The following is an 18,083-nucleotide window of genomic DNA, read 5'->3' as shown; positions in this document are numbered from 1 at the left end:
AGTGTAGAGATGGTAGAGAAGAAAGCTACATCCCAATCAACCTAAGCATAAACAAATGTAGAGATACTAGAAAACACAGAAACATCCCAATCAACCTAAGCATTGACAAGTGTAGAGATGGTAGAGAACAAAGCTACGTCCCAACAACCTAAGCATTGACAAGTGTAGAGATGATAGAGAAGAACGCTACATCCCAATCAAACCTAAGCATTGACGAGTGTAGAGATGGTAGAGAAGATGTATGGAAAGAGAAGTTGTTTGGTCTTACCTTTTGGATGTCCGGGATCGCTGAATTCATACTTCCCCATGCCAACCGTGCGCAGCATTTGCAATCCGTTGGCCCCGTCCTGGGCCTCCGCAAGCTGCGCCTGTCCATTGGTCAAAGGCAAGGTTGACGGCGGGTGGAGCAGAGGGGCGTGGCCTGGATGCGGGTGCGCTAGGTGGCCGTTGCCGAGGTGTCCGTTGCCGAGGTGATGGTTTGGATGGATCACGTGGTTGCCCTGTAGCTGGGACGGGGTAACGGCCGGTGGATGGTAGGGCGGTTGCGTTGGCAGGTTGAGCACCATGGAGGTGGTCTGCTGTGTGGACTGGAAGTGGGCGGTCATGAGCGGGTGGTGCGGGTGCATGGGTGCTTGAATGGAGGGGGTGACTCCAATGATGGGCGATTGGGCCGTGACGTTGTGGTTAAAGGAGGGCGGATGCTGCATCGTGTAAGTGTGGGGAAGGAGGCTCGGCTGGCTCACGGCGGCGACCGGGGCTGCCCATGTCGGACCTTAGGACGGAGAGGAGATGAGACAGAAGTTAGCAACCAATATCCTCCTGAAGGTTAACACTTTATTGTCTCAGGTTAAGGTATTTTGGTTACTATAGGGAAATGTGTTGACTGTATTTGACCCATCCTTCAATGCCGCTGTGGGTACCCGTCATGAGCAGTGTACCACCCAGGAGCTAACCTTTGTTCCAACAGTATATGCATGTTTTTGGTTGATGGGGAAACTGGAACACCCCTTAGGAAACTAATTAGAAATGAGAGGTTCTGTCTATAGGAGTTTTTGTTTATAAGAGTTTTTGTTTATAAGAGTTCTTATTAAGAGTGTTTTTTAAACTTCCTATAAGTTGTCTGTCCTTTTCCTCTGTATCTACCGATGTTGCAACAACGAAATTTCCCCTTGTGTGGACAATAGAAGGATTATCTTATATAATCTTATTCACTAGAACAATAAACAATCATATTAGGGCTGGAATGCAAACATTTCTGTCCCAACATTTGGCCGTTCCAAACAGTTTTGGATGAGGTGCACATTCACAGCACGTACACAGCACAGGAAGCACTGCAAGCAACGTAAGCTTTCTGATTGGTGCATTGTGTGCACAGCACATCTGTGTTGATTTGATGCTCAAATACAAATCAGCCTCGGAGCAATAGTGCAATCCAATATGTCACCTAAAAACATTATGTCGCCAACAAGATGAAAATCAACAATAATTGCATCGGGGGGGTGGCATCTAACATAGAAACAATTTAAACATGACATCATTTTTTGCCTGTTATCTTTAATCATATATTTTCTTAAAATCTGATATATCCTTGTCAATTCCATGCTTAAAGCGGCTCTTTAGTCTTTCTCACAGTCTTCTCCTTGGCTCCCATGACTCATGCAGTGTTTCGGAGCCAAATTCACTTTTAACTTCTAGATGTTTGAATAGATTGCCTTTGAAGGGCCCATCGCATCTTTCACACGCTAGTTCCATATTTAACACGATAGCTCTTCACGCTCTTCAACAAAAAATCTTTGTACAAGTCATGCATTTTATCTCTTCCAAATTCACAAAACTTCATAAATGACACAGCGGTCTTGACACTACTGGATATCGAATAAGATTTAAGAACAATCAACATTTTAAAGAGTACTTGATCTTTTCAAAGTTCAATATGGTGAGACGTGCTTCTAAAACTCAAACTAAATTTGAGTCATAGGTTATGGGCAAACTGCTGTTTGGTGGAATTATGTCTAGCAGGGAAAAATCAGAAAAGGTTTATAGCCATTGTCAATTAACAGAATTCACAAACATAGGAACTTGCTTTGGTGATTCAATGCAACATAAAACAATGAACAATGATCGAACAACATATAAGTCAAACGCCCTCCAACGCCCCCACAACTTCCCCCCAAACTACCCCCAAACTACTCTCAAACTACTCTCAAACTACTCTCAAACTACTCTCAAACTACTCTCAAACTACTCTCAAACTACTCTCAAACTACTCTCAAACTACTCTCAAACTACTCTCAAACAATGAACTGAACTGAACAATGATAGAACATATATAATTCAAACGCCCTTCAACGCCCCCACAAACTACCCTCAAACTACCCTCAAACTACCCTCAAACTACCCTCAAACTACCCTCAAACTTCCCTTAAACTTCCCTTAAACTTCCCTTAAACTTCCCTTAAACTTCCCTTAAAATACCCTCAAACTTCCCACAAACTTCCCACAAACTTCCCTTAAACTATCCTCAAACTTCCCTCAAACCTCGCCTCTGAAAGCTCTGATGCGCAAAGTTTTGAGATTCTGGACAAGAACGCTGAATTCTGTGTAAACAACCTTTTTATAAATCACTTAACACGGATCGCGTCGAGATCTTTGCACGTATGCAGACTTCATAAATGAAACCGTGTATCCGTGGAGAGGCGAACATACTCACAGTATAGAATACATGATTCAATAAATGCAAGACGGATAAGTTCAATGCCGCCAATGCATAACATTTAATACAAAACAATTGGAATGATTTATAGACCCTTGTAAAACTTCAACACTAACGAGATATATTTTTCGACATAATGCAGCATCACCAGGCAATAGTCTGTGCCCTTCTGTGTGTATCTGCCCATGTTTACACAGTCAGCCGTCCTCCTCGCCCCAGGCAACGGTTCTGAGGGTACAGCAGTGGCCATATTGGACCGAATTCCGTCTTCCCTTTTCTCTTTCCCTGCTTCCGTCCCACAGCTCTGCCTCCCGCCACTCACTCGCTTCGACTCAATCTTCACAAAGTCTTGGCCCGAGCTCCAAAAATAGCGAGCCGGTCTGCACCGAGCGGCCAAAGGGTAAAGCAGCAGGCAAAGAGGCGGCGTGTGAGGGTGCAGACAGGAGAGAGGAAGAGGGGGGACAGAGAGAGGGAGGGGGAGGTCCAGAAGGAGAGAGGATGAGAGAAGAAAGAGGGACTGAGAAAAGGAGGCGAGAGCAAGAGACAGAGAAACTGGAAGAGAGAAACAGGAAGTAGAGAGAGAAAGGGACAGGGGCGTGAAGGAGTGAATTGAGCGAAAGAGAGATTAAGCGAAACTGGAAGAGAGAGAGAAGAGTTATAAGTCAAGTGGGGGAGAAAGACAGAGACTGATAAAGTGAGCGTGAGAGACAGAAACCAAAAAGGGGAAGGGCGGGAATAGGAGATAGATAAAAGAGGGAGAGGTGTGAGCAAGATTGAGGAGAAATAACGCAAAAAAGAGAAAAATAATAAACTGGAATAAACTGACAGAACTGTAAGGGCGAGCGCACTAGGTAGATTGAAAAAGAAGGGAGAGAAAAAAATGAGAAAAGGGAGAGCAAGAAGGAAAAGAGAAAGAGGGAGGAAGTAAGAGAGAAGCAGTGAGGGGAGAGAAAGCAATGAGAAAAAGGAAGCAAGATGAAGAAAAGAGAAAAGATTTGTGACAGTTTCGAAGAGGAAGACAGGGGAGGAAGAGGGAGAGAGAGACAGACAGAAAGTAGACTGAGAAAGAGACAGAGGTGTGAAGGAAAGAGAGGTAGCAGAGAGAGAAGAGAGCAGCTGGAGAATAGTGAAAGAGTGGGAGAGAAAGGAGTGAGCGGGTAAAGATGCAGAGAGACGACGGAACGGAAGAGGGAGAGAGACAAAGTAGAGAGAAAGGAAAAGAGGGAGGATTGAATGGAGAGAGAAAAAGACAGAGAGAGAGAGAGACAGCGGGAGGAAGAAGTGATGAGAGAGACAGGAGAGCGCGTAAAGCTGCAGAGCCGATGGAAGAGAAAAGTAGAAAGAAAGGAACAGAGGCGTGAGGAGAGTGGGAGGAATGAATGGAGAGAGAAAAGGCGCGAGAGAGAGAGAGAGAGAGAGAGAGAGAGAGAGAGAGAGAGAGAGAGAGAGAGAGAGAGGGAGGAAGAAGAGATGAGAGAGACAGGAGAGCGCGTAAAGCTGCAGAGCCGATGGAAGAGAAAAGTAGAAAGAAAGGAACAGAGGCGTGAGGAGAGTGGGAGGAATGAATGGAGAGAGAAAAGGCGCGAGAGAGAGAGAGAGAGAGAGAGAGAGAGAGAGAGAGGGAGGAAGAAGAGATGAGAGAGAAAGGTGAGGGGAGAGAAAGCAAAGAGAGAAGGGAAGAGAAAAGGGAGCGAGGAGAGAGAAGACAAATGAAGAGGCAGATAGAGTGAGAAAGCGACTGAGGTGAGAGAGCGAGAGAGCGAGAGAGCGAGAGAGCGAGAGAGCGAGAGAGCGAGAGAGCGAGAGAGAGAGAGGATGGATAGCAGATGTAGAATACAGGACTCTGGAGGCCAGTTCATAATTCACAGTCATTGAGCTTCGCGGCATCAGCCCCGTTTCATTTGCTCTTTTGTAGCATCAGACATTCTAGTCAAATGGCACGGAAAATAACTCGACGAGGATTCAAGTATTCGAGGTTTGACTGACGTTTTTGGTAAGGTGTAAAATTAAACACCTAGCGAGTTCTGTCTGATGGAAATATATACGGGAAAATGATACAAAATAAGTCAGATAAATAAAATATGAAGGCAGATGTGCAAAGGTTTTTAAAAATGTCAGTATGAAAAACAAACATTGGGTATTTTAGCTAAAAGCAGTCACCAAAGACCAAAACTATAATTTATACTTCACACAAACCAACCACCAAGTGCGGAGTACCACCAGATCTAAACCTGGTCTCTAACGGGACTGTTCCAGGTCTCTAACGGACTGTTCCAAATCTCTAACGGACTGTTCCAGGTCTCTAACGGACTGTTCCAGGTCTCTAACGGGACTATCCCAGGTCTCTAACGGGACTGTTCCAGGTCTCTAACGGGACTGTTCCAGGTCTCTAATGGACTGTTCCAGGTCTCTAACGGACTGTTCCAGGTCTCTAACGGGACTATCCCAGGTCTCTAACGGGACTGTTCCAGGTCTCTAACGGGACTGTTCCAGGTCTCTAACGGGACTATCCCAGGTCTCTAACGGGACTGTTCCAGGTCTCTAACGGGACTGTTCCAGGTCTCTAACGGGACTATCCCAGGTCTCTAACGGGACTGTTCCAGGTCTCTAACGGGACTGTTCCAGGTCTCTAACGGGACTGTTCCAGGTCTCTAACGGGACTGTTCCAGGTCTCTAACGGGACTGTTCCAGGTCTAGAACGGGACTATTCCAGGTCTATAACGGGACTGTTCCAGGTCTATAACGGGACTGTTCCAGGTCTATAACGGGACTATTCCAGGTCTAAACTCGAGCTAAATAAGGTGTAAAACAGGTTTAAAACAAGTCCAAGCAGTTGGGGTCATCTGGAGGAGGATGTAAATGTGATACAAGTGAATTGTAAATTAAAAGAATGCACTATATTTGTTTTATTTAGTGGTCCTGCGTTGCACAAACCACGAATACAAGAATTGCACTCTGTTTAGTTGGACTCAAGCCAAAACAAGCACTGGCCACCGCTCGCACGTTCATGTCTTCCGTGCCCTGACATCGACCTACACTTTTTAAAACGTGCTTCGGTGCCAGTGCTATTTCTGGTTCCAGTGATTAAAACCATTCAACATTTATTCGGAAATAAATCTCAGAAAATAAAGCGCGGCATCAAAAATCGGTACTGACACCGACAAAGACAGACTCCCCCTTATTTCAAAAGACAAACTTTCCTTTCAAAAAAAAAAGTTGCTATTGAAGGAAAGTGTTGATTAATTCTGGCACAGTTAGGGGAACTTTTTGGCCCCGGTTCAGTGATGTGTGGAGAGGAAGTGTTCGCGCGCAGACGAATCAATATGCAGCACTCGGCTCTGCGCTGTCATACGCTGCCAAAGCCCAAGCCCTGCCGTAGGGTTTGAGGTGGGCTTCTATGGGCCGCTGGCGGGAGGGAAGGAGCGCGTTCAGTGAGTTTGGGATCGCGAAGGTGAAGAGTTGGGGGATGGGGCAGAATTCTACGATAGATTTAGAGCGGCAAACAATTATTTTAGTAGTCGACAAGTCAAACGGTTATTTTTATTGCACTTAGAGATGTTTTTGTCCAGATAAAAATAAAAAGATGGCAAATGTATTATTAATAAAAAATCACTTATTTTTTATGACATTTAGATGTAACAATGCAACATTTTGATGTAACAATGCAACAATGTTACTGTCCAGACAACATCATTTTAATTGACCATCAAGATTATTACAGTAAGACTGTTAAAATGCAGATATTGTTGACCTGGTTTATGGTTCATATCTCGAATTACCGGATCTATCCACATGAAAAAAGAGCTGACACAAAGTTCAACGTCTTCTGGACCAAGGTGAAACTCATTATAAACTATTATATCAAGGCATAAACGGTGGCATCATTATATCAGATAACGAGAAAAATCTGATTTTAACACAATATTTTGATTTTTGCTGTTTATTTAGATTCCCAAGAGAAATCTGATTATCGCAAACAATTACTGGCATGTGACGGCTTATGAAAGGCTGTTTAGAGCAGGGGTGTCAAACATACGGCCCACATCCGGCCCGCCAAATGTTTTAATCCGGCCCGCCGAACATTTCAAATTCATATATATATATATATATATATAAATAAAATATTTTTTTTTTGTTTTGTTCATAGAACCATGGTTGCATCCGTAACCGTTTTTATGCTAAAACTACACGTCCCACAATGCTGCTGATGGCCGCCCCTCCCCCGTGCGGCTCTTCACTGCTGTGTGTACTGCCGAGGGAGAATTGCTGAGAGAAGTAAGACGCGCATTTGTGCACTTTACAGCAATCACGCACCTCAGAGCAGAGGTCTGAGCGAGGACAGAGACGTATGGTTTGGGAAACACGTGGAAGAAAGAAAGGATGGTTTTGTGGATGTTAGAGCTGTGCTAAAAGTGGAGCTAATGTGGAGCTAACAACAAGAAAACTAACTTATGTGATGATGCTCTGTGAGGAAAACATCCAAACATCTACAAACCTGGACAGATCAGGAGCCACAGGTAAAAACACAGGTCAGTGTTATAAAGTATGAACATGACTGTGTCCACACTAATGTGACTGTGACACAAACACAATGACCTCATTTGAGTCACTACATTAATCATTTTGTCACTGAGATCAGCTTAAACTATGAAAATAGCTAGCTCATATTGAGTTTGAGCAGAAACATGTCTGTGATATCAACATTTCACATCAGAAATCACATCAAAAGTCCATGTTCCTGTTGCTGCATTAATATGGACTCAGTCTTTCACCTGCTGCAGATTAGTGCAACAGTCTCCACAACTATTACTAGGCTGTGAAAAAGCTATTTATTTCTTATATTTTTTATTGTTTCATTTTGTACATAATATTTGGCCCATGATTTGACTAAAGAGTTTGGTTTGATGGAAACTGTGGCTCATAACTTAACCTCCTTAAACGCTCCACGTGTGTTTGTATTTAGTGGTGTGTCAGTTCAGGTGTAAAGAACTGTAGAACTACAGATAACTACAGATGACTACACAGACGTGGAAGTGTTAGTTACAGGCTGCGAATTAGACGGGGGCCCGGGGCCCGCAAGCAGTTGAATCTCCGGCGGGCCCGCTGTTTGAAATAGGAGGGGGCCCGCCGTGCCCCTCCTCGAAAAAAATCAAGATTTAACTAGTAATTTAGCCATATTCGGGGCATTTTCATCGCTTAAGTTTCGTTTTGACAGACATGCCCACTTCGCACATGTTCTCGCTTCTCATTGGCCGAGCGGTCTCCGTGACGTAATATCGATGAAAGCGGACATCTGATTGGCCGCTGCGTTCGTGTTGCGTTCACGTGTCCTCGGAAAATGCCCAGTCTAATTTTCGGGGCAAATGTATATTATGTTAGTAGTTTATTTTGTAGGACGTGATTTTATGTATTCCACAAGATCTCCTTGTGTCAAATGCTGTAAACAGTATTTATTTTGTATCCAAGAAATATTATTATATTGAATTAAACAGTTTTAAAGATCATGATCTCTGGTTTATATGATTCAGTATTTGTGTTCTTCATATCAAATAACAGATAAAAGTACTTTAAATTGTTTTACATGCTAATAACCAGGTTTAAAACAACACATTTATCTTGTTCTTATGACGCCAAATTGCTTGGGGGCCTGGGGCCCCCTAACTTTGAAAATCTATTTCTCAGCCTGAGTTAGTACATTTAAAAGTTTTTTTAGATCTTGAGAAGTTTGTTTTGTTATAAAGTCAAATACAATATTTTTCAACTCCAAATACCTCTGACTAAATGTTTATCTTGTAAACTCTGAAGTTGTAATGCACATAAACTGAAGCACAGTGTTGGTGAAATTACACTTGTTTTTCATTTCAGTTTGTGAGAACAAACATTTTGTAATTTATTTTAATTGATTCAGTAATTGCTTCAAAAACAGCGTAGGCTATATAAAGCTATTTATTTCTTATATTTTTTATATTTATGTTATGTTCGGCGCGACTCAGCCTAAAAGTCAAAATTCGGCCCAGAATGATTTTGACACCCCTGGTTTAGAGTAACTGTTGTTTTTGGAAGACATAGTACAATACATATTAATTGAATTTTTGATCTTGATTTTTTTACTTTCTCTCATTTTTTGCTGAATTGTTCTTGACAAAACCTGCCTGGACAGAAATCATATAACTTACATATTACTTACTAAAGTGTTATTTCAATTTTCTGATTACTCCAGAAACATATCCGCTGTTGTCAAGTGAAAGGACTTTTAGACACAATATAATATACGTTTGTGACCTTACCTCTAACACATGTTCATTATGTGGATTTTCCGTTGTGAAAATTCTTCCAAAAGTGAAATGGCCATAAAGTTATATCCATGGGTTTGTCATTATTTGATCTGATTATGACATCATTTCAAGCCACAATAGAGTGGATTCACCGACTTTACGCCCTAGAACGAGGATCGTCACGGGTACATTTCCCAAAGGCCCAAAGCCCAGCAGGAGGCCGTCCCGCAATGGGAGGCTTAATCTTTTCAGGCTAAATGCAACGTGAACGGCTGCAGCGAGTGTTGTCACGGAGATGAAAAAGAAAACGACATCAGAAAACCATCTTAAATATTAAACTCTTGTAACACGTGCAAATTAGACAAGGATTGCCGGTGATTTTTGTTTAGATCTGATACCAAGTAATAGTACGGCAAGTATCGCAATATCGATCCAAACGATATCCATGAGTGTTGTATTAAAATATAGATATTAAAATATTACTATTTTCCCTCCACCACAGCTTGAACTGATCTAAAGAGTAATTAGAATAATAATATGTGCAGATTTACACAAGATTACTGTTTGAAAATGGCACTTTTGAAAAAAAAAAAGTTTTACAAATATACATTTATGGATATTTGGTATTGATCGGTCACAACTTAAAGCATGTTTATTTTATGTTTATTTCCATTCATCATTTTGTCATATTTTTTTAGGAATTAAATCAAAGTTCCTGTTATGGATGCTATTTTGAGAACTTTTCACCAAAGAAATGGTACACTTTATTGCAATGGGAAAAGGCTAATTAAAGTTGAACATCAATTTCAAAAGTAAAACTAATGCAACAACAGGCTGAAACTGGCCTTGATTCAGTGTCATTTGTAATTGAAATGATGAAAGTACCTGAAGTTGTTTTATTTTTAATATGTATTTTTTAAGTAAAGAGAAATGGGGTGGTAGTGGCAGATGGGTGTTTTCTACATTTATGGTCAGTATTTTGTCCGTTGCACCAGTGTAATCCTTAAACGATGAGCAGGAGCAGAGGCAGCAGAGCGATGGAGCAAGTGAAGAGCGGCAGGACAGATATTTTTGGACGCTCATTAGAATAGACGTGAAAAAACTTGAGCGCATCATTTCTTCATTCATGCTCAAGAGCAGAGCTGTGAGCAAACTCTAGAAAACTGGTTCAGTAAGTTTTATTTCTATTGCAGCACTAGAAATCTGTTTTATACACTTAGTTATCAAGGCCTCAGTTATCAAGTTTATATTTTCATGTACCCTGCAATACATGTATCCTCCAGGGATCTGTTTGTTGGCTGGTGTTATTTGGTAGTTTAAGAGTTAACTTGGAGTGTATCAAAACTAACTGTCAACTAATAATGATTTTTCAAGCAAATATATGTAAAATAAAATAAAAAAGTAATGTCTACTAAATACTATAGTCATACATCATTTTAACCTGAATACTTATATATACACAACTATATAATAATATATAAAACTGTTTGGCTGTGTATATGACTGAAATGAGTTTATATTCCATTTTAAAGTAAATACAAAATAATACATATTTCATTTTGTATTCATTTAAATATTTTCCTATTCTTTAAATTACTCTAAATTACTTTGATGATGAAATATAAATTATGTAGAAAAGTTAAACCTGGTAAACTGATCAGGATAAGACCAACATATAATAGTATAACATAAATAGTCTGTTGTGTTTCATTATTTAACACTTTTAAATTGACACACTTTTCTTTTCCAGCCCAGTGGATTTAAAGCAGGTTTCTCATCCTTATCATGCGTTCCAGCTTTCTGTTTACAGGCGCCATTTTGAGAACTTTTCACCGTTCCAAAGAAACGTTACTATGGCAACAGTTTAAACGAAACTAGCGCATGCACTTTTCTGACACTGACACCTCATTTGTACCAACTCCGTGACGTCACACGCGCATCTTCTGACGCTCATTTCGCAGATTCCAAAGTAAAATAACCACGAGCGTCTGCAGTTTCATAAACCACAATCAGCAGGCAATCGTAATCGTGTCAAATTATATGTTTTAACTAAATGTTTAACACGAGACACGGTGGCGAGGGCGGCAGTGCCCGGTGGTCATGTTGTGCCCGGTGTTCAGCCCGTGCCCAGTTGTGTCCGGTGTTGGCACCTGAGTACTGCAGCCGCCTCTGGCCGCTTGTGTGCCCGTGTCTCTCCTCCACTCCTCCGCTTCCACCCGGCTCATCCTCCGCTCTCCTTTTCCTCCGCTCCTCTCCGTTTCCTCCGCTCATCTTCTCGTTCCTCTCCGCAGTTCTTTGAAGATCCAAACCGCCGCTTTGTCCCGTCGATGCTCCGCGAGTTCGTCCACAGCCGCGTCGCGAGGTGAAAATAAAAAGCTCTCAACGCGGGCGCACGCTGCCTCTCACGAACCTCCACGAGCTCAGTTGACGCGAAAAATTCTGAATATGTCCGAGAGAAATGCGAACGAAACTCAAATCCCGCCGCAAACAAAGTTGTGTGCGACACTTCCCTCGGTGTTGATGTCCGATACCGTCTTTGGTCCGCCAGAAACGATGAAATCTTAACAAAGGTTCCGCTTTGACACAGAACGCGCCAGTAAACACGGGGATGTCACCGTGTTTATTTTGTCTTGTTTATTTGGGGTATTTATTTTAAAGACAACAGGGGAGTTTCCTTTCATTTGGTGGGTTTCAGATCATTTTTTTTTGTTATAGATCAAGTTGGTCTGGTTATAATAGGTAGTGATATAATTGTATTAGGGTCGACCAGATTTTCAAAACTCAAAACTGGGACACTATAATTTCACCAAAGAAGACAACAGATTTTAAATGGAATCTAAGTTTATTTGCAGTCAAAACAGTTCACATAGCTTACTTTTGTTTTGTTCCGTTTGTATGAAATGTATTATTACAATACTGTATTATTGTAACACTGTTGTTTGGCCAAAATTGAACGTAGCCAACAAAACAGTAAAAACATATTAAAAGTAATTAAACAGTAGCTTATTCAGACTTTAGTATTTTAAGCTGGAGTGTACATTTTTAAGTAGAGTAAACCATGTAGTTTCCCTCATCAGTCCAATTGTTAAAAGATAAAAGAGAAAATGTGCTCTACAGGAAGTCACATGGCAAACTGGCAGATCATGTTTTGTATGGAACCTGTCCTGCCCCTGTCTCTGCTCCTGTCCTGCTCATGTACCTGCTCCTGTCCTGCTCATGTACCTGCTCCTGTCCTGCTCATGTACCTGCTCCTGTCCTGCCCCTGTCTCTGCTCCTGTCCTGCTCATGTACCTGCTCCTGTCCTGCTCATGTACCTGCTCCTGTCCTGCTCATGTACCTGCTCCTGTCCTGCTCATGTACCTGCTCCTGTCCTGCTCCTGTACCTGCTCCTGTACCTGCTCCTGTCCTGCTCCTGTACCTGCTCCTGTCCTGCCCCTGTCTCTGCTCCTGTCCTGCTCATGTACCTGCTCCTGTCCTGCTCATGTACCTGCTCCTGTCCTGCTCATGTACCTGCTCCTGTCCTGCTCATGTACCTGCTCCTGTCCTGCTCCTGTACCTGCTCCTGTACCTGCTCCTGTCCTGCTCATGTACCTGCTCCTGTCCTGCTCCTGTACCTGCTCCTGTCCTGCTCCTGTCCCTGCTCCTGTCCTGCTCCTGTACCTGCTCCTGTCCTGCTCCTGTACCTGCTACTTTCCTGCTCCTGTCCCTGCTCCTGTCCTGCTCCTGTACCTGCTCCTGTCCCTGCTCCTGTCCTGCTCCTGTCCCTGCACCTGCTCATGTCCTGTCCCTGTCCTGCTCCTGTCTCTGCTCCCTCCTGCTCCTGTCCTGCTCCTGTCTCTGCTCCTGTCTCTGCTCCCTCCTGCTCCTGTCTCTGCTCCTGTCCTGCTCCTGTCCTGTTCCTGTCTCTGCTCCTGTCTCTGCTCCTGTCCTGTCTCTGCTCCTGTCCAGCTCCTGTCCTGTTCCTGTCTCTGCTCACTCCTGCTCCTGTCTCTGCTCACGCCTGCTCCTGTCTCTGCTCCTGTCCTGCTCCCTCCTGCTTCTGTGCTGCTCCTGTACCTGCTCCTGCTCCTGTACCTGCTCCTTTCCTGCCCCTGTCTCTGCTCCTGTCCTGCTCCTGTACCTGCTCCTGTCCTGCCCCTGTACCTACTTCTGTGCTGCTCCTGTCCTGATCCTGTCTCTGCGCTTGTCCTGCTCCTATACCTGCTCCTGTCTCTGTTCCTGTCTCTGCTCCTGCCCTGCTCCTGTCCTGCTCCTGCCCCGCTCCGCTGATGCTCCTGCTCCGCCCCTGTCCTGTCCCACTGTCTCTCTGCTCTAGGACCTTTACACATCTGTGACAAACCAGGAAAAAGCGATGGCTCGGTTACAAGTCGCTGAAAACCCAACGCACATTTGAGTAAAGTCTTACCACTCTCTTTAGTCGGTGCGCGCGCTGTCGGACTCTCTCACATCTCGTCCTGTGCGGCCTTTAGTTCAAAGCCCCTTGTAAATGTAGTTTTAGAGAGAAGTCTATAAAAGTTTAGTTTTTAGATCTCCTTAGAGAAGGGCTGAACCATTTCTTCAGACAGGGACAGTGGAGTTTCCCCTCGAGTCCGATAACCGAGGTCTGCGTTGCAATGGGACTCATTTAGAGGGAGTACGCCTTATAATCTGTTTATACGTTTATGAAGCCCAACTAAAATAGCTCTAACGACGTCTATGGCGACCCTCCAGTGGAACAAGTTTACCAAGTTTGTCCCAATTCATGTGTTTCAGCTTCCTGTTATTAGCAACATTGTGGGGACTTTTTACAGTCAGAAGAAAATAATATTTAGTTTTGATTTGCAAATTGCTATCAGTGATGGAGAGGAACAAAGTACATAAGTAAAAGGTTATTTTTGGTGACATCCCGCCAAAATCTTTTGAGTTCAAGCCCCAAAAAAATGTAAAATGACGAAATTGACTCAAATCGCTACAGTTGACCAGATCCGCACAATTATTTATCAAAATCACTACATTTAATGCTTTAAATAAAAGTTTACTAAATCAGTGTGAACTACTTTTACGCTTAAAGTACATTTTTTAAACGGGTACTCTTTGTGCTACTGATACTTGTATGCTTGCATTTTGATTCCTTCTGTATCAGTACTTTTACTTTGAGCTTCTTTTACTCTCAACTGCCCTATTTCTCCATCATTCTGAAACCCACGGATATGAATAAATAAAAGTGCATCGGAATTAGGCGTCGTCAAGCTGGGCTACAGTACAACACTTCTTAATTCTTCGCCGTTTTAATATATGTGCATAACTACACGTCTCTGTGTAAAGACGGTGTGGGCAAACGGTGTGCATAATGCATGACTGCTACACGTGGCGTACGCGTGAAGCGGGAGAAAGCACGGATCCAGACCTGTAGCGCGGGGCATGTGAGCTAACGCGGCTCATTAGCTCCGAGCTCCGAGCCGACCAAGCCGTGATGCGCGTCTGTACGTAAATCCAATTCCTGAAGGGTCAATTTCAGGTGCTCCGCTCGCTGCATTTACAAATCACATTGTCAGAGCAACTGCGCGGGTTGAAAAGTGTGCATAAAAATGTATTGAGCTGTGAGATTTTGTTTTGGATTAATACATTGTAATTCTAAATAAAACATACGGGAATCTGTAAAGGCTAAACAGTTTCAAAGGTTACTATGGTAATGCACTACGCCGTCATGGTGTAAAATCATGCATCGCACAGAAGGTTCCCCTGCTTAAAATAATCTTAATCTGCTCATACACTTGGGGACTAAGTGGGACAAAAGTGGTTCCAACTCATGCATAGTCGAGCCGAGGGTTAAACTAGGACTAAACTAGGACTAGACAAGGTAAAAAAGGAGATTAAATATAGAAAAAGGAATGGGACGAGACGTATCATCCGCGAGACTAGATGAGACAAGAGATTTTGACGTAATTTGTAATACATAAATTGTTTTTCTGGTTATGATATTATGATTTAGTTTGGTTCAGTTTGGGGCGTTATTTGGCGTTAAACATAAAGTACTTGGAGAGACTCTTTCACATAAACCCAAAGTTGGTAAAGTAGTTTAGTCCGATGTAGAATTGATTTGGTCTTGTTCTGTAACGGAATAGTGCCAGGTTTAGTCTGATTTCCCTTTTTCGGGCTGCCAGATACTGGAAAAGATTACAATGTGTGATATCACTAATCATTACAGTATCATTAATGTAATACTATTGACACAATACTTTCAGTTGTTTTGAAACTAAAATCTGACCAAATAAAACTGAATTCTGTCAATTGGACCAAAGTATAAAGAAGCAATAAGTTTCTCCATTTGACTAAATCAAAGTTAATTAAGAACTTTAGAAAAATACCTTTTTATGAATCTGACTTTTTAATTCAAAATACACACATTTTCAATAAAAAACTGTACATTTCTTGGACACATTTTAACGACAATTGGCCAAATGGGACTTTTATTTTAATTTTAATGTGTAGTTGATGTGTATTTTAATTTTATAATTTGCTCCCTTATTCTGTTCTGTTTGTTTTTGTGTTTTATGTTTATATCGATAAAAAAGACAGATTTTTATTGATTTTATTATTGATTATTGCGACATATTGTGCAGTGAACCAGTGTGGTGCGTGTGTCCAACAGCTCACCCGTGGGCTCGTTGTCCCGGTGCTGCTTGGACGGCGGCTCGTCAGTGTCCCAGGGCGTGAGCTGGTTGATGGGCGTCTGTCCCCACCTCACCCCAGGAGCCAGAAGGAGCCCCGGAGCCTGGCTGTCCCCTGGAGAGAGCCCCGAGACCTGCCACACAAAGAGAGGAGGAGCAAGCATAAGAACCAATACCAGAATCGCTGAAAAACCTCATTGTCCCAGTTTGAGCAAGTTCAGTCCCGCTCTGGTCCAACTTTAGACCGGCGTTAGTCATGATTTTGTTTCCCTGACTTCCAAGGACAAGGGCAAGCATAGGACACAAATGCATAACAATAAATACCCAACGTTCTGGTTTCGTCGAGGTTATATCATTTAGTGCCGTGTTCGTCCTGGTTTAGTCCATTTTCTCAAGTACAAGGTGCATGAGAGACAGAGAGAGAACTGAGATCCTTGTCCTTGTTTCAGTTAGGTCAAGATTCTGTCCTAAACTAGTCCTTGTTGAGTCGTTTTCTGCTCACTTCTAGGGACAAGCATAATACGAAGAGCTCGGAGCTGAATTATGTATATTGCATTTAAGACAGTGCTTTTACTAAACCAGAAAAAGTAATGAACAGTCTTGTATTTTTATCAATAATTTGGAAGAAGTCTCTAAGAATATGCCTTCCGACACCAAATTTCAACAGTTTTTGGGTGAAAAATGTATTTAAAAAGTTTCAGTGTGCTCCCACAGAGACAGACAGAGGTTCATATAGTATAGAGAGAGTTCATGCAGGCAGATGAGGAGCAGTTCATCTAGTGTAGAGAGAGTTCATCCAGGCAGACGAGGAGGAGTTTATCTAGTGTAGAGAGTTCATCCAGGCAGACATCCAGGAGTTCATCTAGTATATATATAATTCATCTAGGTAGAGGAGGGGGAGTTCGTCTAGTGTAGAGAGAGTTCATCCAGGCAGATGAAGAGCAGTTCATCTAGTGTAGAGAGAGTTCATCCAGGCAGATGAAGAGCAGTTCATCTAGTGTAGAGAGGGTTCATCCAGGCAGATGAGCAGTTCATCTAGTGTAGAGAGAGTTCATCCAGGCAGATGAGGAGCAGTTCATCTAGTGTAGAGAGAGTTCATCCAGGGAGATGAAGAGCAGTTCATCTAGTGTAGAGATAGTTCATCCAGGCAGATGAAGAGCAGTTCATCTAGTGTAGAGAGAGTTCATCCAGGCAGATGAAGAGCAGTTCATCTAGTGTAGAGAGAGTTCATCCAGGCAGATGAAGAGTAGTTCATCTAGTGTAGAGAGAGTTCATCCAGGCAGATGAAGAGTAGTTCATCTAGTGTAGAGAGAGTTCATCCAGGCAGATGTAGAGAAGTTCATCTAGTGTAGAGAGAGTTCATCCAGGCAGACGAGGAGGAGTTCATCTAGTGTAGAGAGTTCATCCAGGCAGACATCCAGGAGTTCATCTAGTATATATATAATTCATCTAGGTAGAGGAGGGGGAGTTCGTCTAGTGTAGAGAGAGTTCATCCAGGCAGATGAGGAGCAGTTCATCTAGTGTAGAGAGGGTTCATCCAGGCAGATGAGCAGTTCATCTAGTGTAGAGAGAGTTCATCCAGGCAGATGTAGAGAAGTTCATCTAGTGTAGAGAGAGTTCATCCAGGCAGACGAGGAGGAGTTCATCTAGTGTAGAGAGTTCATCCAGGCAGACATCCAGGAGTTCATCTAGTATATATATAATTCATCTAGGTAGAGGAGGGGGAGTTCGTCTAGTGTAGAGAGAGTTCATCCAGGCAGATGAGGAGCAGTTCATCTAGTGTAGAGAGAGTTCATCCAGGCAGATGAGGAGCAGTTCATCTAGTGTAGAGAGAGTTCATCCAGGCAGATGAGGAGCAGTTCATCTAGTGTAGAGAGAGTTCATCCAGGGAGATGAAGAGCAGTTCATCTAGTGTAGAGAGAGTTCATCCAGGCAGATGAAGAGCAGTTCATCTAGTGTAGAGAGAGTTCATCCAGGCAGATGAAGAGCAGTTCATCTAGTGTAGAGATAGTTCATCCAGGCAGATGAAGAGCAGTTCATCTAGTGTAGAGATAGTTCATCCAGGCAGATGAAGAGCAGTTCATCTAGTGTAGAGATAGTTCATCCAGGCAGATGAGGAGCAGTTCATCTAGTGTAGAGAGAGTTCATCCAGGGAGATGAAGAGCAGTTCATCTAGTGTAGAGAGAGTTCATCCAGGCAGATGAGGAGCAGTTCATCTAGTGTAGAGAGAGTTCATCCAGGCAGATGAAGAGCAGTTCATCTAGTGTAGAGAGAGTTCATCCAGGCAGATGAAGAGTAGTTCATCTAGTGTAGAGAGAGTTCATCCAGGCAGATGAAGAGTAGTTCATCTAGTGTAGAGAGAGTTCATCCAGGCAGTTGAAGAGCAGTTCATCTAGTGTAGAGAGAGTTCATCCAGGCAGATGAAGAGCAGTTCATCTAGTGTAG

The 18,083-nt window shown here is 42.8% G+C and overlaps 1 protein-coding gene across 2 annotated transcripts in view; it reads right to left on the bottom strand.

The window, feature by feature from the left end:
* The window catches only part of LOC140355276 (kelch-like protein 29), a 420,755-nt gene that overhangs the window by 246,318 nt on the left and 156,354 nt on the right, over positions 1 to 18,083 (bottom strand). The window contains exons 3-4 of one of the 2 annotated variants that reach the window (XM_072440142.1): positions 15,625 to 15,772; positions 269 to 772 (exon numbers count right to left, since the gene is read on the bottom strand). In XM_072440142.1, the coding sequence (XP_072296243.1) occupies positions 269 to 772; positions 15,625 to 15,772 (652 nt within the window). Of the gene's footprint in view, positions 1 to 268; positions 773 to 11,138; positions 11,302 to 15,624; positions 15,773 to 18,083 lie in introns of those variants that run through there. The other variant, XM_072440143.1, reaches the window with a different exon arrangement.

This window comes from Eucyclogobius newberryi, unplaced genomic scaffold (genome assembly GCF_026437365.1).
Source record: "Eucyclogobius newberryi isolate DKJ021-1_F unplaced genomic scaffold, fEucNew1.0.hap1 SCAF_1, whole genome shotgun sequence".
NCBI classification, from domain to species: Eukaryota; Metazoa; Chordata; class Actinopteri; order Gobiiformes; family Gobiidae; genus Eucyclogobius; species Eucyclogobius newberryi.
Note: the sequence above shows the minus strand (reverse complement) of the source record. Positions and strands in the feature narration are given on the sequence as shown.